We start from the raw sequence: 26,005 nt of genomic DNA, 5'->3' as shown, positions 1-26,005 counted from the left end.
ACTATTAATTGCTTTCTTTTTATTTATTCAGCTTTTTACACATGACAAAACTGAAAATGCATGTACTGAAGAACTGAAAACTGGTTACCGTTTTGCTCTAGCTCACTGTAACGTCTACTCAAGTCATATATTCCATTGCTTTGACAAATAGCTAAATGAGGTCACAGCAAAAATTCTCAGATACTGGATGTAAATTTTAGCAAGTATTGTAAAAAGGGCCAGAACTTCAGTTCAGAAGCTCCTTAAAATTCTGTGAGTATTCAGTTCTGGAATTTTAGATCTCTACACTTATGTGGAGATCTCAGAAATTTTTTTCAACACTCCATTGTTGAAAATTAAGGGAAGATGCATGTTCCCTTCTCTTATTCCTACATTTGTTTAAAGTGTTAAACTGTATGAACAGTCAGTTCTACCTGCTATTTGAAAGCTTCTTCCCTAATGAAGAACTTTGGGAGATATCTTTCCACCTGCAAATGCTAAGTAGAAAGATGGTATCATCCAAATGCTGAGGTAATTTCTGTCATCATAGGATGAATACACTATTGTCTATATTCCCTCACTCCTAGGAAGAAAACAATTCATCCTACTTAACAAAAAAACGTTATTTAAACAAAAGTCAGAAAGTTTTCAGAAAGAAGCCAGGGAGTCAGTGTTTCTTCCAGTCATTTAAGTGCATCACTTTTTGTGCTTGGCCATATTTAAGAAGCATAGAGACAGTGATTGCAGATTACAACTTTAAATAAATTGACTGGAACTGAAGTAAAACTGTTCCTGCGCTCATGTAGCTGTAGAATTAGTCTCAGTAAGTTCCCACAGGAGTAAGACTTGCAGAACTGAAGTTAACTGAGAACTGAAAGCTCAGTCAGTGAGAGTCTCAAGAGTTTGAGCTGCATTCTTCCCGATTTTACTCCAGGTGCAACTTCAGGTGGTTCAGATACCTTCCTATACTTTGACCAATACAGCCAGAACACTTGAGAAAGAAGTCTACCTGCCCCACCTCAGGTATCTGCTGTGGCAATTGAACACTTTTTATTACTTCTTACAAAAATGGATAAAGTCCATAATATAATAAAAATTTTACTGTCCTCAACATCCCACAGAAATAGCTAGGTCTACATTTTAAAAAGTCACCCTCGTAAATAAATCTGTAACACACCCGAGTTTGTTTTACAAGGAAGTCTTTAACAAATTTGAACGTCTCCTTCTTATAACCGTAAGGCTCAAAGGAACCTTTAAGCCTACAACATCATAAAGGGAGACATTTTCATGAGAAGAAATTGCATCATTATAGAATGATACCACATATGTTTCATGGCAGTATTTTAGCCAAACTGCTGTATGCAGCATGAGTAGCACTTTAAATTATGCAGAAAACAGACTGAAACCGGCCATATCCTCCCGTTCCAAGAATCAAAAAGGGCTTGTCAGCAAAAGTCATTACTGAATACACTATTTCCCACCAAACAGGATACAACGGTTCAGTATCACGGTTACAATAGCACAAACACAATGGACATGTTAGATCGAGTAGATGTGCAGCAGCAAGATGGGGTTTTTTGGGTCTCTTAAGCCATCAGTTTTGCTCAGTTTCATATTTAAAACCAGAACCTCTACAGTAGCTTTATACCCTTAATATAAGTGTTTAAAATGTTTTATACAGAGATGGGGCAAGGCTGCTCTCAAACGCCTGGGAAAAAAAAAACACTTAACGCCTTCAAAGTAAACCTCTGCAAGCTTATCTGAAGAAAGAATTGGGCCCATAATTATTTTTGCTCTGCTAGCACCATGAATTAGTGCTTCTTAAGTTAAATTTACACTTTTTCTGAGTTTATAAGCCTGCAGTATGTATTTGTAATTACAAGAACTAAACTGCCTGAAATCCATCTTTATGATTATTTCTTGGGAGAAGGAGCCAGGCAGAAATACAGACAAGGTGAAGTAAATCAGGACTAAAGAATTAAAGATACTGGTATTCTGAAAAGCATAGCAAAATTAGGTGCTATTGTGCATGACATAAGGATGCAATTTTCCAATACATTTATAGCACATAGAATAGAGCTTTCATTAAGGATGGTCTTAATCTAAAGCTTCAAAGCAGAGGTTTTTTTCAACCATAAAGGTATCTAGTGTAATAATGGAAACTGTATTATGTACAGTACTTGGTGGAAACATTTCTAAAGTGTACATGTTCAACAGTGACATTTCATGTTAAATTAACAAAAATTTGCACTAAATACCAATGAAGTGAAGTGTTACTTTGCTTTAGCTTTGTTGCAACCATTTCTGATAAAGTGTTGGAAATCTGTAAAAATAAAACCAAAACATTACTACCAAGTTTAAAACAGCAAAAATGTTTTAAGAACCGAACAAACCACTATGTAGTATATTGTCTCAATTTTTTGTAACTTATACACACAAAATACCATTTCTTCTGACAAGGTTATATACGATTAACCTCTATGTTCATATAGTAATGTATAAAAACTATAAGATGTATAATTGTGGGGTATTTGTTGTGTACTTTTTTAATTTTTCAAATGTTTTAAAGTGCAATTGTTTATTATACTAATGTCATTTTAATTCTTATTAAACTATAACCCAGTCAAAATTACCTAATCAATGATGTATGTATTCTGTGTCTCCTTTTGGTAACCGTGTAGTTCAGGTTTGCTTTATAAATAGAACTTCTTACAGTGCTAGAAGTGTCTTGCCTATGCATTTCTGCTAATGATAAAATGGAGGAACCAGATGTGGTAAAGCAACACAGCCAGTGCAACTTCTACTTTACTTTTTAATTCAAGGTGTTTGTTAGAATTCAAAGTAGGTGGCTCATCAGAGAGATTGAGATAATAGTTTCTACTATAGTTCTTTCAGAAGACTCATAACCAGGAAGATGCTCTCAGTTAAGTGTAGTTTTGTCACTGCAAATACTTGATTCGCATTACTAAGACCACTGGTAATTCCTTTTAAGGTGTTAAAGACAACCAAAACCAATTTACACAACCCTTTATTAATAGTTCTCTGTAAAGACACTGTAGAGAGCATTCATTCAAATCTCTTAAAAAATTATTCGACAATGGTTGATTTGAGCAGTGCACACTTCATCTTGGAACTCATACTGTACCTGTCATTGAAATTTAATAAATATATACACATAAGTATATTCTTCACTTTACAATACAAGAAGTAACTCCTACAGACTTCAACGGAGTTTAAGTATATGCTTGGCTGAATTGAAGCCAAGGAGGGCCTAGGCTGACAAAAGATAACTATTCAGTTTATACAAACTGTAGTAAACAGGTCACTGCTACCAAGTATATGCAATGCAGGCTATGTCTTCAGAAATCAAGTTAAAAGTTAGATTCAAAAAAGGACTTGGGTTACCTTGCCACGGCACAGGAGCCTCGTCAGACTAGACAAACCCCATAATATGCATGGAAGAGCCAGGCACAGGCTAGGAAGGAACCTCAGGGCACAGGCTACGCTGGACTCATAGAGAGGAATACATTCCTCCATCAGGGAGACAAGCATGTTATTCTAAGGTGCAGAGTATGGCACCTTACCACAGTTTCTCCCAATCCTGCAAGTGTTTGAAGCCAAACTACTGACTTTTATTTTCTTACTACACAGGTCAAAGCACAACATTAAAATCCAAACCATCTGAAATATGTTCTTTCATGAATCGGAGCTGGGAAATGAGGGAGGGACAGTGAAACTTCTGGCTGGGTGCTGAGCAACCATCCTCCTCCAATCAGTACAGCAAGTCAACAAACATCACTTTACCTACTCTGGACACTGCCTGGTGCAAAATCCTACCCGAGAAGTCTGCAAAGAGCACCTCTTGCCTACAGTAAAATAGGCAGAGAGGTAGAGAGCACCTGTGAGTTCTTAATTTACAAATGTAAACAAGAAAAAGGAAGCAGCCTAACATCTTAGCTGTTCTTTTTTTCCGTTGTATACAAATCTAGGCAATAAACATAATCGTTTCTACAGCCAACAACAAGCTTTGTTCCCCATACTACAGGGGAAGAGAAAACCTCTCCTGGAAGCTTATCTACTCCTGCTGCTGTTCCACTCTTGGCATTCAGGATCCACACTTTGCCATCTCTAGATACTGCTGCCAAAAGAATTTTGTTCTTTAAGTCATCACTTTGGAAAACAAATGGTGTTCCATATACACTTGAAGTAGCTTCAAATTTCCACAGTAAATTACCCTCCATGTTACAACAGTAGATAAAGCAATCATGGGAGCCAAAAAATATTTCTTGCTTAGTTAAACTTGAGATGCATGGAGATGAAAATACCGGTCCATTAGTGGAAAACTGCCAAACCTACAGAAAGAACATAACCACCCATTATCAAAGGTTGTTCACATTACCAGTTTGACAGCAACTGTAATTTTTTAATAGACTAGTTGTTGACAGGAGAGCATTCTATTTCAAGAGCATACTAGATTTCAGTGAGGGCTGGTAGATACTTGGCAAATTACAAGTTAAGTTTTACACACAGAGTAAGTGATAAAAGATTCATAAAATAGATGTGCAAGAGTTACTGCCTTCTGTGAGGCCCACGTAAAGATGGCCAACTTAGGAAAAGAATATTCTTGGCTGTTGTACCACAATTAGTAATGAACTTCAAGAATTCTGTTAACATGCCATTCTTTGCCAAAAAGGCAAATATTCCTTTTGTAATATAGATTTCCTCTGCTCATTCTAATGATGCGCAGATCCCTCCTCAAGAGAGTATCAGTTCTGCAACACTGCTGCAAGCAGACAGAGAGCAGGGCATGGGCTAACACATATTTTATAATCAGAAAAGGCTTAGGAATTGCCATGTATACTGCATCTCAGGCAAACAGAAACAGTGTCAGTTGTTTTAACACCAGATACAAACCACATTCATCTCTGAGGAAGTAAAAAAATATTCTCATTTAATTCAACGTGAAGGCTGACACACATTTTGCCAGAATTATGATTTGGCATATTTCTGCTGTGATGTCAACATTTTTTGATAAATGCATAAACATTCTAAGAAACCCTTACTTCTAAAGAGCCACCATCCTACAGAAGAGATGGCTTTAAACGTGCTTTAAAAACTCCAAAACCAAAAACATACCGTTTCATTTGCTGGCACTACTCTTGACCATTTACTTTGAGTATAAACTCTGAAGTAGAAATTCTGTTACTGCAACAACCAACTTGAGAGTTTGCGGTTTTGCCATCAACCACATGGACTACCCTAGGCAAACAGTTTTTCTACTTTTTCCTCTCTTTAACAATAAATAGACACTTCTATTTCGTTCAAAAAAAGGTATATGTCAATCATTAAACCTCAGAAAACAGTATTAATAAAGCATCTTATTCAAGGTTTTGTGTTGAACATAAAAAACCCAACAACACCACTTTTACCTTTTCTCCAGAATGAGTGTAACAATATAAGTTTCCATCCACACACCCAACACAAATGTACTTCTCATTGCAATGAGGAGAGGAGAAGAGTGGTTTTCCCAGGAAGCTTTTCCAAATCTTACTCCCCGTCACCTGCAAATGGCAGCATGGAACATCTGATGCTGGACACAACTTAAGACGCTGCAAAAAACAACCCTTCCTTCACAGCTTGACCCAGCCCTTAAGAATTGGGGGGGAGAAGCAGCAAAGAAAAGCAGGCTTCTCCATCCAGAATGCATCCCAGAAGCAAAATTACTCTTCAAATCTTATTCCAACAAAATGTTTAGTGTTTTCGCTGGGATACTCAATACTCCTGTTCCACCCTTCTCTTCCTCCCCCTAGGCAAAATAGTAATGATAATAGTGTAGTAGTGGTAGTAGTAGTAGTGGTAGTTTTAATAAATGACAGATTCATTTATTATTCCATTCCCAGCTCCTCAGTATGTGACAAGGACCAATGAAGCAGAGGATATCTTGAAAGCAAGTCATATTGATTATGTCATAAACTATAAATACTGTAGGAAATGCTGCAACCCACAATCTATGATTGTCACAATAAGCTCCTAATGTAGCCTGCACATTCCTATTTTTATAAATAATCACTTGGAGTTACAGCTGGGTTTCTCAACTACCTGTTACTCAGGATTACAGAAAAAAGAAAATAATCTGTTCTTCCTTAACCACAGCCCACTAGAGCTGCAAAACCATACACTGGTCTTCTAACACTAGGTTGGGCATTACTGAGGAAACTCGTAGTGGGTGGGAGGTAGAGATGGTTAGGACTGATGCTCTGGGTTGTGCGAGTATAAAAATATGAACAGCTGCTCCAAGTGACTGTTCCTTTTATCAGGCAGAACCAGCTGTAAGCCAACAATGCCTTAGAAAACCATGAAATTGCTCCACATCTATCAAGAATGCCATCTCCCCAGTGCACAGAACATAACAGCAGTCCAAGATTAAGAGGGACAACTCTTTAAATGACTATGGGGAGGGAAACAGTAAGAGGAATGAAGGGGCTTCTTTCTCTGTTCTGTTCTGATTTCAGTAAGTTCTGTGTATTTTCTTTTCTAATTCTACTGTCAAAGGCAGGGAGGGAAAAAAAAAAAAATCTACAGACATGCTCTCACTAGTTTAATTGATAAGGTAGTATATGGGAATGAGAAGACACTGATTCCAACTTCGGCCTACAGTCAGCAGGTAAATTCAAGCAAGTCACTTCAGTTCTCTTTATCACCAGATAGCTTTCTGAAATACAGGAATTATTACAGTAACCTTGTGCATAATAAGGACCTCAAGTGAAAAATATCTTACGGTAACATATGATCGTCTAGTTCCTTTCATCAGAAAAGCGATCTTAACTTCAGAAATGCATTTTGGTTTCATTTAAATTTGAGATTGGGATCAAAGACAAGGAAGCAAAGATACATACCGGGTTTACAGCCAATAGTAGTCCTCCTAGCGTAGCAACATAAAGATGATGCGGAAAAGAACTTAGACAAGGAGATGAAAACACAGCTCCACCTTCGCAATGTAACTTCCATATACATGTTTTTTGCTGTAAGCACAAGAAAAAAGATAAATAAAAATGTTTCAATTGGAGTTAAAGCTCATCGTGTTTACAAAGACCTTCGAATGACAAAGCTTATCAAACACTGCATTGACTCAGCAAATACTAGTTAAGAAGTGAAGATATAATCTACATGCCAGTATAGCAACACATATGCCATTGGCTACTTTCTCTTCCAGTCAATAAAAGAAATTCAGCTAATGAAGAGGCAGAATCTGCCCCTCTTGTTTGCCATCTCCCTTCACCTACTCTTTTAGAATGCAAGACTCTCTCTCCACCATTAAGCCATAGTTTTATTTCTAGCTGGGCACCCTATTCTGAAACACCCACTGAGAATTTAATAACTAAGAAACTTACAATTTGGTTTCAACCAGGACTAGTAGCACAAGAACCACAGCTGAGAACACCACTAAAACTATTTACGACCAGACAATCCTAACCCCACTTCAAGCAGGCCTAGCTATTTCAGAAGTGTAATTGTGGACTCCTGAGAATACTAACACCAGTGGAGCTTTATCTGGTGTACTACAAATAGGGTCTAAGTTGGATATTTATTCTTCTATACATAAAAGTTAGTCAGTGTTCTTACATAAATATCCAAAGCATACACATGTTGGTCATGTGATCCTATGTAGACTAGTCCACTGGAAGGGTCCACAACTGCAGAACTTTTCACAGTATCTTCTGTGACAAAAGTCCAGTGTATTTCTCCATCACTGCTTTGAAGCACATACACTAAGCCATCATAACAACCTGTGTGAAATAAAATACAACAGGGGAAAAAAGGATAATGAATATTTGTATTCATGGTATGATTTATGCTGCTAGCTGCATCACTGCTGGAAAGAAATAAGATGACTCACAAGGTACAGTCTCAAAACATTTTCCAAAGCTCCTCCTCTTCTTTTAGCTCAAAGTCTTTGCTGATAGTTCATACATTCAAAGCTGATTGTTCTGTGTGTTCTTTCCAGGTTACATTTAGAATATATTTATTTCACTGCCTTTCTATCAAATTTTACAGTAATAATATTAGAAGACATGGGGAGCTGCTGAAAAGGGAGAACAAGAATGTTTTTTTAATTACCTCTTTCCCTAATTTTCCTTTCTGAAAACAAAGATACTGAAAGAAAAAAGTCTGTATGTTTTCTAATGAAAACTGAACCGTAGTTCTAGAGACTTCTTCAGTTTTAATGAAACATTCAATTTTGTTATCAGAGTAAAGAGCAATCAAAATACTAGCAAAAAGATGGCAACATTAGCTTTGCATAAAAAAACCTCACCCCCTGGACATCTGTGCTAACCAGTGATACATATGTATTAGCTAAAAAGATAACACTAAGATGAATAATGGCAACTCCGTTGACAACACATATGACAAAACCAAAAAACTATCCAAACATGCTCTTTACATTTCCAAAAAGAAGAGTCGAACGAGATAACTAAACTCTGTGAAAAATAATCTGAGGCACCATGTACTAATTTCTACCACTATCAATTTTTAAAGACATTTTAAGATTGTATCACCTTTCCATAATTTTTAAAACAAAACAGTTTAAAGGTCACATCTCAATCAACCACTAAAAAGAAACTGTACCGATTGGCTATTCCTTAATAAGGCCTCATTAATAAACTGGCATATAATAAACCACAAGTGTATATGTTAGATAAGCTCCATCACTGGTTATCATGAAACTTAAGTTACTTATTCCCTCTGTTTCTATTTTACAATAAATTGGTTCTGAAGCTATGGATAGTTATGGAAGTTTATGGATAAATATAGATGGAGGGCATTCAGAAGGAAGAAATAAGATTCTCTATCATTCATCTTATATTTAGCAGAAAAAATAATTTAAAATGAAGGCTAAAACAAAAGACTTACCAACAACAATGAAATTTCCACACTTGGATACGCATGCAGAAGATTCAATACGATCTCCAAGGTTCTTCTCCCATTTTCTCTCTCCCGAATCTAGATCAATTGCCTGCATTGCATGAGAGTGAGAGCCAACATATACAGATGCAGATACTTCTTTAGATGGTATTATAACCAGTGGTGATGCATCAACACATTTTCTTGTATTTGACTTCCATCTTATGCATAATGCCAACTCTGCCATTGTTACATGACTACATTCTGCATGGATCTGCTGTGCAGAGCAACAGTCGGTTTTATTTGCCTTGTTCGTAACTGTTAAAATTCTGTTCTCCATTTCATACCCTTGCACATGGCTTTTCATTATACTTGGAGTCACTAAATGCGGAAAGGATGGTGGTTGTAGCAGTTCTACTCCTACCTGTACTGTATTACTGGGTTGCATAAAAGACTTGGTGAAATTCACAGAAAAACAATGATTTCCTCTGCTTAGTGCAATAAATGACATTAACCCTGAAGCAACTTCAAGACCTCTTTCAGATTTCAGTTTAATATATTTTCCATGGAAGTCCTCTCCACTGTTCCCACTTAATTTTCTTTTCACAACGTTGTCATAATTCATGAATTGGTCTTCATCTGGAAACAGAATTTTAAGAATATGTCTATAAACCTCTTCAATCGAGCGGCTGAGAATAACTTCAAGGAGTCCAGGCACAGCTTTGCCTACTAGCATCTCAATTTCATCATAAAATCGTAGAGCCTTTAAGGAGTCTCCACCGCTGTACAGAAATACCGCATCTTTAGAAATTCCAGTGGAATCACCTAGGAGACCCAGAACAGACTAGGGAAAAGAAAAAGGAAAGAGGTAACAGTCCATAGGTGTTACACCATGTCACACATAAAAACTCAAGTTGGGTAAAAACCACCCAAATACCCAGAAGTCCCCCTAAAAATCAACAACTGAAGAAACTCACTATTCTGCAAAAAATCACACGAAATGTGTTCGTGCCAATAGAGGTAGCGATGGAACAAGAGTTGGGGAGGAACAGGGAAACAGGGACATACTAGTTCTGTGCTACAAAGTGTTTTGCTCAATTCCAATTCTGCAGTCTAAGAAATTAAAGCAAATTGTGCTGTATTTTTGTTGGCCGTTTTCAATCTTGATACCATTTATTAATGACAACTTCGCAGATAAAACATTGATGCCTTTTGATAAAATTGGTTTAGGTGCTTTATTTTATTAATAAAACTTACATAAACTGGTATCCTTCTGAATTATTTAGGTAACCTACTTATGTACCTACTTTTGAAGCTATAACCCCTTCAATTCATGAAGAATTTTGGATTTGGCATTGTTACTACAACAAACAGCAATTACTATGTCTCCTCTCACTGCACTCCCTGCTTGTTAAGTCTGGGTGTGAAGCCTGGTTTTGGAAGCCACTTTCTGCTGTCCATAATGGGTCTAGGGCACATCCCATCCCTTTAGGTTATCATTTCTATAGCCACCAGTACGGTAAGTATCAGCACAGGCAAACTGTGTTACTAATTTCACTACATTTACTTTTTCAAGTCCTAGCCACAGCAAATCCCATTTTCAGGTGAAACTTGGAAGTCTATCTTTGAAAAAAAAAAGTAATACTGTTTGGCATCACATTTCAGTACCTTGAAAAACAAGTCTTTAGCACAGAAATTTATAAACAATACAAACAGACAGTCCAAGAGACAATTACACAACTGTGCCATCTATTTAAAAAAAGACTCTTCAATTCATAATTGTATTTAGAAATAAGAAACTCTACTAACACAGTGGCTATTTTGTACAAAGTTTCCATGTCCCAGTGCCTTGCTTCCCTTAGGGATACCTTCTTTGGCACGTGAAGCAGTATTCAAAAAGCTACTGATAGGTTACGTCCTTCCTATGCTAACTGCTTATACCTCATAGCCTGCAGTTTTATCTGATAGAGAAATATAAATGACTCCCTCTTGGCCACTGCAGAGCGACTATATTTAAGTATTAACTGAACAGAAAGAGCTGTACTGCTTAAATCTATAGGCAGCTAGAATGTTCTGGTTGCATTAGTCATACTTCTTAAAACTGTTTAATTCCTGACACATGTATAATGATCCACTTGCAAAGATAAAAAGGCAGCTCAAAATACTACCTTCCATAAATACTGCAATCTTTCCCACAATTCCTCTGCGCCACTCAGCTTACTGTCACGCCTTCTGGAGTTTAGATGGCTCTGGTAAATCTTGTTCAGTTCAGATATATCAACTTTGCCTTTGTAGAAAATAAAGTATGATTTTTTTCATTGCTCTTTTAGCATTTACACTTCCAAAACCTGCTCTGCCCAAACAGTCACTTTGTTCTTGTACACACTTCCTCATTCATACTCAACTGCACCTGTGTTTTTTTTACCCAGCCAATCAACTACACAGAACCCAATAGGTTTTTGAAAATTTAGCCTAGCCTCCCACATAATCCCACCTTCAAGGCCTGATCTTTCCCCAGCCGAAGTCAGGGTTCTGTTGCAGACTGCAACGGGAACAACTGAGAAAGGAAAGGTGCAGTGTTAATACTAAATTGATTTTACCACTACTCTTTGACTCTCAAACGAAACATTATCAAGAAAACATAATACGTAGTCAGGATTTCCTATTAGGAGTTAGTTATCTAATCTACATATTTAAAAAGCACGAATCAGGTACCAGATTTTGGTCAATAAAAAAAAAGAAAATAAAATAAAGGAATAGAGACCATTAAAATAAGTGGCAAGAGTACTTAATAGTTTCATTTACCATGTGAAGTTAAAGGCAAAGCTTTAATCAGTACAAGCTCATCAGGGACTGCATGAGCTGGTAGATGTTTCTGGAGTTCTTTAAGTGTTTCTCTCTCTTCTAAATCATCTTTGGGTACAACAAACAGGATAAGTTTTTCCTGCTGATACCAGGTCACTGCACAAGCTTCTATTTGACAAAGATCTTCAGCAGCCTGTAATTAAAATTAGTCTTGCTTTGAAATGCAGTTCATGCATAGAGTAAAAGGAGTAAAACCCACAACTTAAAAAAGTACACATTTAAAACTCGTATTTGTCTCACATTCCTACATAACATCCTATGAAATACCTTCTCTTGTAGCTGAAGTTTATACTTCTTCACATAAAAATGAACTCAGAGATATATGTATTATATGCCTAAATGCCACGAATGAGATATAATCCATGAGTCTGACATTCATTCTTGTAGAACAATCACTGTACGAGCATTGCAGTGCAACGCTCAGTATTTTTCAGGTGTTTATACAGTTCTCAATTCTGCTAGAAGAAACCATACAATAAAACAGGTTTCCAAGAACTCAGAACCAAACTCCTCCCTAAATTATGTTACTAGATTTTTGATAATACACCCTCCCAATTTCTTTTAGACTCCTAAAAGTCACCTGAAAATAAGTAAACACCCATTTCTGATGATAATGATGTGTTCTTTATCCCTGCTCTTTTATACTGGCATACTCTACCCACTAGATGTTATATTACCTGCTGCAAACATTCAATATTAAAACGTTTGCCATGACGTTTAATCTGATTGTCCTTCCGACCCAAGAAGAACAACTTTGCATTCTGCACTCTTACAAAATCGCCTGTTTCTCTCATTGTACCCAGGGGTACAGTTATTTCATCATCAAGAAAGCAGATTCGTTCTTCACCACCTACACAAGAAAAGATCGTGGTCATATATATTAAATGGCTAACCGTAAAAGAAAATTATAAAGAGTATTTTATCAAATTCTCCTAAACTCTAACAAGCATTATAAGAAGTACTAAAAGATTATTATCAATGTCTAAACTTCTGCTATGTACAAATTGGGCCATGCAGTTAATTCAGTTAATACACAGAAATTACTTCAACTGAGAATGTCAAAATGCAAGCAGGAAAAAAAGTCAATATAATGAAAGCACAGTCTGCAGATAAAATGATGGTAATTTCCTGTTCATCATTCCAACAATACTATCAGAAGGTTCTCAGCCCAATAGGAACTTAAAATGCTATATTAATCTGCATATCAGAGGCAGACACCAAGTAAAATAATCAATGTATTATTAAAACTCAATCAATTAAGAGAAGTATCTTAGACGAATAAGAAATATCAAATAACCTATGAATATTTGTCCCTCGCCTTCTAGAACTGCAGAACCATTGGTATCTCTGACCTCAACTTTTGTTCCAAGGAGCGGTGATCCCAAAGGTATAGGGAATTCAGTTCTAAAGACATTAAAGAGAGAAACAGTAAACACCTTTCCCTTCTAAACACAAAACAACTGTTCCAGAAATGAGTTAGCATACAGTCTTTTAAAGGATTAGTATTAGAGCAAAAGTAGATGCTTGGGGCTTCTCTCTACAAATGCTGCTTCTTTAAAAACATCTCAATTTGTTCAAAATTAAAAACCTCATCAATGTGTGTGGGTTTCATTACCAGATACCCAAAAACACTGAATGATAGAAAATAAGGCCTGAATGGACCCTGAAATACCCTGAGAGTACCCCAAGAGTTTCAGCCAGTTTTTAAGTCCCTCAGGTTGAAACTCCCACCAAGCTCAACCAACTTAAACATGTTGAACTGCTTTCTAATTCATTCTTTCCCTGTCCTACCTAGTTTGAGCTTTTATTCTATTTTATTACTGATGTTGTGGCAACAAGTACAGTTGACTCTTTCAGAAAAGACTGAAATAAAAGAAACTGTAATTTCAATGTTATGTATCTATTCTAGACTTCTTCCATTGAGCTGCAGACCAACTCCAGCCTTTCCTTTCATTCTCTAGGCTCTTCGAGCACTTGCAGAACCTCATTTATTGAATGTATTTCTGAGCGGGAGTAGAGAATAACATATTTTCTTCAGTAAAGCAAAATTTAAAAAGCAAAGTAACTTTAAATAACTTTAGTAATCTATGAAGTTAGGCATGGGTTCCAGTTCAATTTCTGTCATAAAGTATCATATTTTAACCTAACAGTTCTTGTTCAACTCCTGTTATTTAGCCTGTTGAAACTTTTCCTTTTCCCTGATCAGTCAATCAATTCTTTATCTCAAAAGATAAAGACTGCTTATTTGACTAAAAAGCAGTCAAATTTTGTAAAACAGGTATTTCTGCCAAGTGAGAATCTACTCCTCCTTTTTCTTCCTCTGGTTAGCTTCAAAATATAATTACTTGACAAATAGGTATGAGAAAGCATCCCAGATATTCAATGTGTCTGCCCCATATGATAGGGAAGTCCCAACATAAAGACAAAACCAAAAAAGAGTAGAATTTAACATTGCCAAACAAAACCCCAGGATTCCTATATATACCACAGAACAGCAAAAATAAAAGACAAACAACACCTCATTTGGACATTATTATTAAGACACTTGGGATTAGACATTTAATTTTGCCAAACTTCTCTAAAAAACAGAGGGGCACACACCACTAAGGCACTAACTTTGTGCTAACTTTTTTCATTTTCTAGTGTTCTCTAGAAACTCTGCCAGTTTTCATCATTCAGCTAGCAAAAATAAAAGTCCACTGTATTCCAACTGTCCTACTAATACTAAGAAATGAAGAAGACATAAAATGGTCTGTCCCGGTTTTGTTGTACCTGGGGCTGCTTACTGCAAAGGAACCCTAACTCCCTTTGCAATGAAGCTTAGAGAGAACAGGCTCCGAGGTGAATGGTGGAAGACAACAGCCAGAGACTACAAAAACTTTCATCATTCTAACTACACCTCAGTTAGGACTGAAGAACAACACGTTATCTCTGGAGCACAGAAACTTTTGAGTAGAAAAAACAGTTTCACTGAGGAGAAGGTAGTGTTTGAACTCAGAGAAACCAGAATGAAAATGAGTTTTGCATGATAATTTAATAACACTTTATGACCATCCACCATTTTCAGTCTTCAAGGGTGTAAGTACCAGGTTAATATATCACATAATTTCTCCAAAACATCCCATTTCATAGGACACGTCTAACTCAAGTCACACATGTAATTATCATGCCAGGGAATAACTTTACATTCCAGAGAGCAAATGAAACATTGAGCTCACTGGAAGCACTTTTAATGACTTTGACACTCCTGCAACTCTCTTTATGAAATACAATGAACAAAAAAAAGTCAGTAATTGAGTGAAAATGGCAGAGCGCTAAATGATGAGAAGAGAGCACTTCTGGAAGTCCAAGTAAAATTACTGTAGGACCCTGCGTGAGCCACTCTGGACAAATTTCTGTCATCCATACTAGTTAAGTAATATCAGTGGGATCATTTGCTGAATAGTATATTACCCAATATTAGAAAAAAAACAGTACCTAGTCTCCATTTAATCAATTATTTGTGGAGTTTTAAAAACTGTAGGCAAAAGCACGGTAGCAGTAAGAAACACACATATATCTACTGATTACATTTGAAAGTAATCTTTGAGCATTTTCGCTTAAAATAATTAAAACTCAGAAGTAACATTCTGAACTTGATAGAGCTAAGCTATGAGTATATCTTTGTTCTGAGGCTATGATTAGGAGTTACAGAACCCCATTTCTTTACTCTCAGACAGCTGTATTAGGTTTCTTCTCTTTGAACATGCAAGATCTCACTGGAAAAGCCTCAAGATGAGCAAGAGTATGGCTAATTGATGTTACTAGCAAATTAGGTAGGAGCTGTTTGCCTGCAGAAGCCTGGCAATACTGACACGTATTCAGAGATAGTACACCCTGGACTAGGCTAGTCAAGGTTCAGCATGTGGAATCCCAGGCTGGAATAAGGAAGAGGTCTAGATACAGAGATGACTAAAACAGAGACCATCATGACACATTATGTGAAACTTAACAGGTCTATGAGAGGGCTGTATTAGAGCAAGAGAGGATGGATTAGTCTATTTCTACATAAAAACCAAATGTAACTTCTACCAGCATAAACACTCATGAGGACTCAGTAGCCCTGGAAACAGGAGACCGCGGTTCTATTTCTAGTGATTTTCATCATTCCTATGCCAAGCCATGAAAACAGTGAATTTACTTACCTAAAATCAGCACTAAAAACCTCTTCAGGAATCTTGTAGCAAGTGGCCCAGCTGGACACTTCAGTAATACCATACAGATTAAAAATACTTGTTTTGTTCTCCTTGTGCTTCCAACTTTTCAAGAGATTCAGTACAGGAAATGTTTCACCACCAAGGGCTAAGACACGAAGTGAAGTATTTGCAGACAACACTGTTGACTGAATAATGTGAGCTCCAAACCTTCTGAGAAGCGTTGGTGTTGCCTGAATAATACATATTAAAAAAAAAAAGATAAGAAAAAGATTTGTTATATTTTTTCAGTATATGTGTACACCTCTTCCTGCTTTACCATATCCACTGCATAGCTATATCGTGGATGTACTTAACGATCATCTACTTATAGTAGGTGACATCAATCATCGGATACCAGTGTAGATCACACTGGTGTTTTGAGAGGTTTTGTTTATTATGTGAAGCCTTTAATGGGTACTATCAGCACCAATCTGTGTTCTTCTGCAGAGTTTCTTCTTTACTTAGATGCATTATGGGTACCCTGTTGTGTCTCAGCTATTACCTAAAGTGTGTGCATATTAGTTTTTATGTTAATTACTTTGAAACAGAAAGCAGCACACACGGTATTCTCTTGATGTTACTGTTTGAGATTTTTTTTTCCCTTCATTCCAGGATGTTACAGCTGAAATATAACCTATACATCTGATTAAAATGCATATAGAACATTTAAAGACCTTTCCATAACACTAAAAATTCCCAGGCTGCCAGATTCTGGGTTGTTCCTGATTTGTGTAAATGTAACAGTTTACAAAGATTAGTTTTTCTGAAAGCCTTCACATCACACTCTAAAATGAGCAGGGGAAAAAGAAAAGAAACAAACAAACAAACAAAAAAAACCCCCAGCTTCCTTAAATATAAATACTTCTATAAAACTGTTGGTGATGAAGAGCCCTTTCACTGAAGGGAAAAACAGCAAATCATTTTAACAGACACGCTTCACTCTCATTCTTGCCTACTTTTTCTAGTAAGAGGACTGGAAAATGAATGGAATTATTTCTTACCAGGTTATTTTCTTCTAGTAATAGATGAAGAGCTGAACTTTCCAACTGATCATTTTAACTTTAGTGAATTATAGTGAAGAAAAAAGGGGGAAAAAATTACTCTTTCCCTTCCTCATAATCACTTTTCAGATTTCTCAAGTATGCTCAAGCAATTCAAGAGGGGAAGGGAATTTCTTGCTATAATTTAAGAAACATCATTAAAATTATTCATCAACAGTTAAGCTGTAAGGAGAACATTTTTGTCATTAATTCAGCTGAGAAGCCCTTCCTTCACTGATAAAGACAATGATCAAAAAATCACAAAATCAAACTTTTCTTAGAAAGGCATCTCAAACACCTTAATTCACCAAATTTCGCCTTTCTCTATTAATGCTTAACATGCTTAAATAAAATATATATCTTAAAAAGCCTTAAAAAATATACTTTAAAAATCTTGCTAACAGAGATAATATCTCTGAAATTTCCTTCTAAAAGCAAGTGAGCTAAACTGATCAAGAAACCTGCATAAAATAGGAAAATCTGCACCATTGAGATTTATAGCAATCATAATAAACAAAAATAAAAGCAGAGAATAAAGTTACAAAATATTTGTAACTAGTGGATTTCTTCTGCTGTGCAATTTTCAGCTAACTACTCACTAATCTTAAACTTATACTCTACAATCTCAACTACGACCATTCCTCCAAAAGAAAAGGAAATCTCAGCATTTCTATGAGTGCAAATACTTCAGAATTACAACACTAACAACAAAGCAACGCTTAGGGGTTGATTTATCACAATTAATAGGCTAATCAGACCATACTAATTTTGTTCAAAGTCGGTTATAAGTGAGATCCATGTCTAGTGACTCTTCCCCCCACACCTTGATTTAAGTTTCTACGCTCAATTACTAGTTTTATGAAATACCTTGTTACACTACAAGGCAAGGCCTAGGCTTATTCAGCCATGCTGGGTGCTCATAACTTCAAGTAAATTTTCCAAAAATGAACTTTAAACCTATTAAAATTGAGATAATATAGAAGATGATCTATTCCAAGACATAAGGGGCACATGAAGCCTCATATAAATGGATGGCCTGAAAACAATAAGCGTTGCTGTGGAATCAATTATTCTCTTGCTCTCGTTATTGTAAAAATGACAAACATTTTATCACCCTATAAATGGCACTGGTTTAGTAGTTGTATTTTTAGCACAGAGATTACCATTAAAACTTAAACGTTGGTTATGAGGAAAGGCTCCAAGATCAAGCCCATTAAAAAGTGCTAAAAATGTCTATAATGGGTTACTCCATTACCAGATTCTTCAGAACTAACTGCTTAATTAACAGCATAATTTAATTAATTCTTAAGAATTAACAGTTTCTTAAGATGAATATTGACTTTATCTTTAGTTCATTGTTTTCTGTCACAAAATGTTTGAGGCTTCAATCAAATAGTAATTTTGTAAACAGCTAACACTCTACAGCAAGAAGGATAGCATGAGCTACACCTTCAAGGAAGAATGCTCCAGCTCCATTATCATTAGTGTCTAGACTGATGAAAAAGTAGTACACATTAGCAAAGGTGAGAAGCAAGACACTGAAGACACTTATCTTAGGTGTTGCCTACCTGCAACACTGTCACGTGGTGATGGTGAAATAGAGCAGCAGACAGCTCCACAGGCATCATTTTAACAGTGTTTGGTACTACAAGAATAGAGGCTCCGCTTGTCAGAGCAATGAACAATTCAACCACAGATGGGTCAAATGTTAGAGGAGAGGCCAGGAATAGCATATCATCCTGTGTGATCTCAAATATGGATCTAAAATAAGAAAGCAAGGAATTACAAATCTGATGCATGTTGTTAAAAAAACATCCAAACTGGAAGAGCAGCATGAAAGAAACAAACTTTAGCAAAGCTCAGGTGTTAAGGGCTACTCTGAATATATAGGCATATGCAGGCCAGACTATTTGAGCAAGAGCTCCTGCATCAAGACTGTAGCTGATGAGGTCCTTTACAAAGATATCCACCACATTACACACCAATACAGTACGTTGAAGGGCATATTTCAACTTACGGATGCTCATTAAAAAAAAAAAAAAAAAAGGTGGCATTTTCCATAATAGATTTTTTTTAGAAAGAACTAAATGAAAGAGAAAGAAACCCAGGTACCTTAAAAACGAATTAGGACTTTAAAACTACAAAACACACTAAATATAGCTGTGAACGAATAATTAACTTTGTTATCTATTTATTTTAAGCCGCAAGCCAGAATACAATACTTACAGCAACAGCATATTATTTGAAGTATACCCCTCAAAAATTCAGGTAAAGCACCATTTAAACATTAAAAATAACATTTAGAGAAACAAAATTTTATATGATGCTGTTCAGAAACAATAGAATCAAACACCAAGAAACCTGAAAAGGCAGGGAAGGAGGAAGAAGTGAAGCAGTGTTAGTAAAAACCCAATCTACACTCCTCTGAAGTATTGAAGAGTCCCTAAACATCAAATTTGTAAAAGCATTTAAAGCAAAAAGTGGAAACCACACTTACTTAAGATGCTGAATATTTGGCACTATGCATTTATGAGGCACTCTGACTATTTTGGGGATCCCTGTAGTTCCCGATGTGTGCAAGACATACGCTAAAGAGTATTTCTGGCCAACGTCCATGTATCCTCCTTCTGATGTTTTTACTTCGGTTTGATCTGGGCAAATGGTATATCCTGGCTGTGAGTTACCCATAGCTTTGAAAGGTTCATATTTACTTTTCACATCGTCTACTTGTGAATTTAAATCAGTGTTGCTTGAGCTCATTTGGAAGAGAGTTAAACCAATATGTTCTATTGTGGAAGAATTGCAGTAAAACCAACCAACATAGGACATCTGGAATTTCTGTAAAAAAAAAAGAAACAATTTGAACAGCAGAACTCAGGATGCGCTGTTATTGTTCTACTATATGCAATGAAATATGAAACAGCGTTTCATAGAAATAAGCTGTGATTTTTCATCCCTCAACTCTTGGAGGACACACATCAGACAGTTTTAAGCTCATGCATTTTTATATAGTAAATATGAGTGAACACAGACCTTATAAATGAGAAATAAACAATTCTCTGAGCAAATAATGAGAAGAAAGGGAAAATATACAAAAGAACTCTGCAGAAGACAAAGAACTCTGAATTATAACTAGATGGTCCAATCTTGTCTATTCTGTTTGCAATGAGTGAGGGCATAAGATCTGGGAGGAGCTGGACAAAAGGAAACCAAAGAATTAAATGCAGGAGTTATTTTCAACTATTGCAAAGATTTCCAGCTCTCAACCTTGACATATGGAGAAACAAGCCTGGAAAAGCCTTCCAACCCAAGTGCCGAACAAGCTTGCCTGGACAACATTGTAATAGGAAAGTAGGCAATTGTTTTGAAGAGGAGGAGAAGCATTTTGTACTTCTAATTTTAAAGATGTTCTTTTCTGAATGAGAAAGACAACCTCTTGACATGAGGAAACAACACAGCTGCATCCAAGCTTATTAAAACAGAACAGAATCTGAATACCTACACATTTCTAAATTGCCCTTTAATGCTTCCTGCAGAAGCCTGAACACTTACATTTATTTTATCATTCTCAACAAGAATATACTGAAGATTGCTTTTCTTCATGAAGTAAGTGGATAACATTGGTGGTGCATCTGGATCAACAGGAGAATAGGCAGCTGGAACTTGAAGGATTCTAACAAGACAAGAATGTTATAAACTTATTTTTAAAAAAACTAAGAAAATCCTCTTAAATTTCACTAACATTTCTTTTATACTTTTATAGTTCCCAGAGCCAGAAAATGTAGTCATAACATGACTTTTAAAGATTTTGTTGGAAATAAAGTAGGAAGAAAATTATAATCAGTGTTGCCTTTTGGTATTTTACAGCAAGGAAAAAGATTAAAGCTAGATGAAAACATTCAACATTATTTCTGGTCAAGCAGGCTGATGATTACAAAGGTATCACTGACATCACCAGCACCACGTTTTAAAAGCTTCTACTATTGACAAGGAACAGAAATATAAGCTTTCCATTTATACATGTACAACATATAAACATATTAAAAAAACCCACCAAAAGTCTGCACACTGAAAACACTTTCTGTTCTCACTAGTCTAAAGAATCCAGCATCTGAGCACATACCCGAGTTTTTTCCCCTAATAAACAGAGGAACACGAAGTATCATTCTGCTCTCATTCACTACACTTTACATTGTAGTGCCTCCTCAACAGTTGTTCACTCCAATTCCCCCCTCTAGTGGCTCCATTTGATAAAGACAAGCACTCGAATTTATTAACGCCACGAAAAGCCAAGATGAGTAAGTGGCAACTAAAATATGGACGGTTCCCATAAATCTTCACATTTCTTCTAAGGCTGGGTTCCCATGCACAATTAGTTGTATTTTCTCTTTGTGCAAGTGATTTATCACTGCAGTAACGACGAGATCCAGAACGAAGTCTTGGAAACCGCAGCATTCTGCATACTCAAATAGCCACTGGTACCAGTAAGCACCTAAGCCTGCCCTGCATCCTACATAGCTGTTAATTACTCAGCAACGATAGCTGTAGGAATCAAAACGCCCCGGTAGTTCCCAGTCACACAGAAAAAGAAAACTGCGTTGCTGCTCAGTTCATTGGGACATAGAACAAATCAGGCGGGAAGGGACCTCAGGGTGCCTGTTCCAACCTCCTGCTCAAGCAGGGCCAGCTGTGACACCAGACCAGCTTGTTCAGGACTTCATCCAGTCAGGTCTTGAAAACCTCCGGGAACAGTGCCTGCACAACATCTCTGGGCAACCTGCTCCATTTTTGGGCTGGGAGAAACGCGTGTCCTGATCAGTGAGGAAGTTCCGCAGGGCCTCTGGAAGTTTTATGATTACAGCGCTCACTCACACACTTCAGTGAAATATTTATAGTCAACTGTGATACATCTTCTTGCACTATTATGTATTTTAGGTGTAGAGTGACAATAGGAAAATACTGACACAGATCATCCCCCTAAGAAGCACAACTGCTGCTGTATACAACAGCTGAAGAAAATAAGCTTGGGATGCTAGGATTCTATATTACATCATAAATGCAATGAATATAAGAGATACAATATTAAGTATACAAATATATATGAATATAAAGGATACAAACATTAGAATTCATCGGCAGAAGCTGGATTTTTTAAATTGCTGAATTAATATGAGTGCTGAGATCACAAACATTTCCATTTCCTAGCCATTAAATAATCAATGTCACTTTAGTGCTGTATTGCTCATTACTTTTTTCTACAATATTTGTAATGGAACTGTAACTGTATACTCAATTAGCTTAAAGCATGAAATTTGTTTTCAATGCATCTTTTTGCTAGCAAGACAAGAATACATTAAAAAACCTGCATACTCATTTTATTGTTAGATCCATTTTTAAATACGCAGAACAGATACTAGTCATTAATTTTTTATATTTCTATAAATATGCTTAATCATACACTTTTTTAAAAATGGATATACATACACTTCAGATCAATGAACTTAAGATTCAAAAAAACTTTAGCAGTGGCTTTTCAAAAGATTATAATACTGCCATCTTTTTTCTTAAAGAATGCAAGACTCCAGTGCCTCTTGACTGCACTACTATAGTACTACTGCATTTTTGTTGTTATTAAAAATATAAACAAACTGAAAATTTGCTTTAATACAGATGACCCTTAAAAAACCAACACAGAATGCAAGCATTCAAACCATTACCCTAAGATCCAAGACGGTAAGTTTATTCCTGGATAGCAGTAAAGGCCTATTTCACATTTTCCTTGCTGATCACAGTGCTTTTGAAGGAAAGCTGTTAACTCCGTGGCAAGCTTAACCACCGTTGCATACGTGTAGAAAGTTGGAGGTCTGTCATTGCATTCATCAAACCAAACTGCTTTTCTGTCGGAGTACAGGCTAGCTGCCTGATTCACCATTTCCTGAAGAGTCATCTCAGCTGCATATCTTCAGTCCCCCTGAAAGATGAACAAACCAGACTGCATTGTCACCTCCTAACTTTTAATATTTTAGTATAAGTACACAAAACACTACCAAATAGGAAAAAAGATACTTGGCAAAAATCACACAGCTTCCCCACACCTTATATTACAAAAGTGTAGAGCTTAATACTTTTATCGTTTACTATGGGTCTCCTCCTAGGGCCCGGGATACAGTAAATCACCACGATTTCATTGCACAGAGGTAGTTTGTTCCTCACCATTACCCCTTGATTTTTAAAGCTGGGCACGACTGAATTAATAACTTTATTAACACAACTTAATTAATAATTTTCTCTTTAATAGACTTGTGAAATACGAATCTTTCCTTTGCAAGCAGAAAACCCAAGGCGTTGATTGCCAAGGCTTTTAGGATACGGCTACTGCTGCTGCACGTCTCTGCCCAACGAGTCCCTCCCGTCACGCCCGCACCGGCTGACCGAGCCGCGGACCCGGGGGCCTGAGCCTACCGGTCCGCGGCTCAGGCCCCCTCTCGCCTCCGCCGCGCCAGGGTCAGGGTCGGGGCTCCGCACTCTGCGCCACGAGTACCGCGGGACCTCTCCGGGACAGACGCCATCAGCGCAGCCCCGCCGACCGTTGCCGCTGGCCCCAACGGCCGGGGCTCCGGGCAACGGCCACGCCGCGCGGGTCCCCCACCTGAGGCAGCGCCGAGCAGCACCTCCCCGCGCCCTCCTCCTCTCCGCCGCCACCTAGCAACGGAAGGTCAACGCTTCTGATTGGCGGGACAGTGTTAGTCCGGCCCGACTCTGCAGGAACGCGGCGCTCTCATTGGCCGATGTCCGTCGCGCTCTGTGGGCATCCACAAGCTGCGCCCGGTCCGCCAGTGGCCTGCGTGGGGCGGCGCCATTTTTCCCTGAGGGTGAGGGGAACCGCGAGTGCGCCAGAGCCCTCCCAGCCCTCCCCAGCCTTCCGGCAACTCTTCTTCAGACATGAGAAAGAGGCTAAAACAAACGCAGGGGGCCGGGGTGAAGGGCGAGGCTCCCCCTCGTCCACGCACAGTTCACTCGGCTCTGTGCCCATGCCCCCCCGCTTGGAGGTGGTACGGGCCTTCCTGCCGGGGCGATCGCCGTTCGGCCAGGGCAAGTACGTCATTTCCGGGGTCAGCCGTTGCCGCGGCCGTTGCGGCAGGGGCGGTTGATAACAGTTCGTTCCTCGGCCGAGCTGTGGCGGCGGGGAGCGGGGCTCGGAGCGGCCCCTGCCGGGCTCCCGGCGGGGCGAGCGGGGGCGGCCGGGGCCAGCTTCGTCCTCGCCAGCGGGGAGTGAGGGCGACGGAAAGGGGAGCCGGCGCTGGGAGGGGGCAGCGGTAGCGCAGCACGGGCTGCGTGCCGGAGAGGGTGGTTTAACACAAGAGTCGAAATGATTTGCTCCAGCTTCGGGGTGGCTTTATTAATGAAACCTTGGATGCGTAGTGCTGGCGAGTGCAGTGAAGGGAGAGACAACGAGAAGACCAGTTTGTAACCGTTTTTAATATTACACATGGGAAAAGTTAGACATTAGCTTTCTACTGTTTTGTCACATTTTGTATATTACAATTTGGCACAGTTGCACATTGGTAATACAGTAGAAACGGTTTCACAGTAAAACATTAAAGTAATACAAATAGGGACACCTAAAACCAGAGGAGTTTTCTCCCTCGACATACTCAGTACCTGGTAACCTGAAGCATAAATCCAGCTGTCAGAGAATAAATTGACACTTGAAAAGTATCTCCCCTTCCAACTTAAGGTTTTGAAAAATATGTACTAAAGATTAGGCATGTAGTGTATCTAAAAATTACAGTGCTTACAGTAGCAGACCTTGTAATTTCACATGTGTAACATGGAGGGAAAAAAGGCATTAGGACTCATTTCATGGAAATCAGAATTATACCACCTAATGCTCAAATCACATATAAGTAATTATTACCAGACTTCAAAAATACCAGTTTTGTTGAAAACATGTTAAAAGAGTATTAGCACAAGTTTCATTTTCAGTCTGTTCTATAGACAATTTCAGATAAATTGATAGACTTCTGCTTGCAACTCTGTTAAACTGTGCGCCTAAGCTTTTACTCAAGTAGAAAGGGCTTCTCACACCCATCTATAACCTAAGAGCTCGACTTATCCCTTCTTTTAAAAATGATAGCTTTTTTGAGAGCAGGAAAGAAGAAAGGTGAAAAATGTTAATGACAGTTTTTCTGTTTTCTCACACTCCTCCCTGGTTAATCTGGAAGAGGGGGTGGTCAGAGTGACTCCACCCTGTTCTTTTTTTGTTCAGTTTACTGTCCAGGTGAACTGCTAGGGTTCTGTTAAAAAAACAAACAAACTTGCTGATTAGACAGAGGAGATCCACGTGCATCCCCCAATATGCAGATCTGGGCTGTGGTGAAGAACACACAGTAAGAGCCCAACACTCACGAAAATCTGCATTCTCTGATAGGCGTGACTCCAAGTAGGCTCCGATTCCACTGCACAAGGCAGTCTTGACTTCATTCAACATATTTACATGCTTTCTTCAATCGGGACTTTTGTGATTGTCTATCAGGCACAATTGCTACAAATCCCATGTAAGAAAGCTCCCTTTTGAATTTAATCACCAGTGCTGTAATTCTCAACTATAGGGAAGATGATGGGGAAGGAAGAAGCTCTTAAACCTCTCTATTTTTTTTAACAGTGTCACAAACAATTATAAGGCCAAAATACATAATATTAAATAGAAAACCTAAACTTAAGTTGCTGGTATTCAGTGAAAAAAAACTGAGGTATACAAAATATTTTTACAATTGTGCGTAAATTTGCAATAGTTTTCAGAAGGTGCTTTTCCATTTTCAGCTAGTGGTTCATTGTCCCAGTGATCTTCATGTATACAAGTAACTGTGTAATTGTGACCAATTAAAAAATACAGTGTATTCAATAGCTAATGGTTTTTCAGAACTCTTTTTTTTCCTAAAACAATACATTTATTGTAACAGCAGTAATGTAGCAAAATAA

The 26,005-nt window shown here is 37.8% G+C and overlaps 1 protein-coding gene across 5 annotated transcripts; it reads right to left on the bottom strand.

Annotated features, from left to right (window-relative positions):
* Nucleotides 1–2,272: 2,272 nt before the first annotated feature.
* AASDH (aminoadipate-semialdehyde dehydrogenase) lies at nt 2,273–24,250 on the bottom strand. Of its 5 annotated transcripts, none has more exons than XM_082316078.1 (16): nt 23,673–24,250; nt 22,741–22,994; nt 20,576–20,696; nt 19,521–19,861; nt 18,592–18,784; nt 15,933–16,174; nt 13,046–13,152; nt 12,426–12,598; nt 11,689–11,881; nt 11,378–11,440; nt 11,052–11,170; nt 8,893–9,727; nt 7,603–7,766; nt 6,876–7,001; nt 5,409–5,540; nt 2,273–4,331 (listed from the first exon to the last, which is right to left on the bottom strand). In XM_082316078.1, exons 2-16 carry the CDS (start codon nt 22,968–22,970, stop codon nt 3,933–3,935), a joined length of 3,438 nt encoding a protein of 1,145 aa, XP_082172204.1. In that variant the 5' UTR covers nt 22,971–22,994; nt 23,673–24,250; the 3' UTR covers nt 2,273–3,932. The 5 variants fall into 5 exon arrangements, with proteins under 5 accessions (XP_082172204.1, XP_082172202.1, XP_082172203.1 ...); XM_082316076.1 differs by having other exon boundaries at nt 23,486–24,249; XM_082316077.1 differs by having other exon boundaries at nt 22,741–24,250.
* Between the last annotated feature and the right edge of the window lie 1,755 nt (nt 24,251–26,005).

The sequence above is a fragment of the Platalea leucorodia genome (genome assembly GCF_965183815.1).
Source record: "Platalea leucorodia genome assembly, chromosome: 6".
NCBI lineage: Eukaryota > Metazoa > Chordata > Aves > Pelecaniformes > Threskiornithidae > Platalea > Platalea leucorodia.
The sequence above is the reverse complement of the archived record's forward strand: the minus strand, read 5'-3'. Positions and strand labels throughout refer to the sequence as shown.

Bases quoted from the DNA above. Each gene is read 5' to 3' on its own strand.
- AASDH (XM_082316077.1), bottom strand. From the start codon at position 22,970: ATGACTCTTCAGGAAATGGTGAATCAGGCAGCTAGCCTGTACTCCGAC. The intron at 18,785-19,520 runs GTAAGTGTGGTT...TTCTTATTTTAG, and splicing joins CCAAATATTCAGCATCTTAA to ATCCATATTTGAGATCACAC. The intron at 12,599-13,045 runs GTTATTTGATAT...TTTCTTGTGTAG, and splicing joins CGAGGGACAAATATTCATAG to GTGGTGAAGAACGAATCTGC.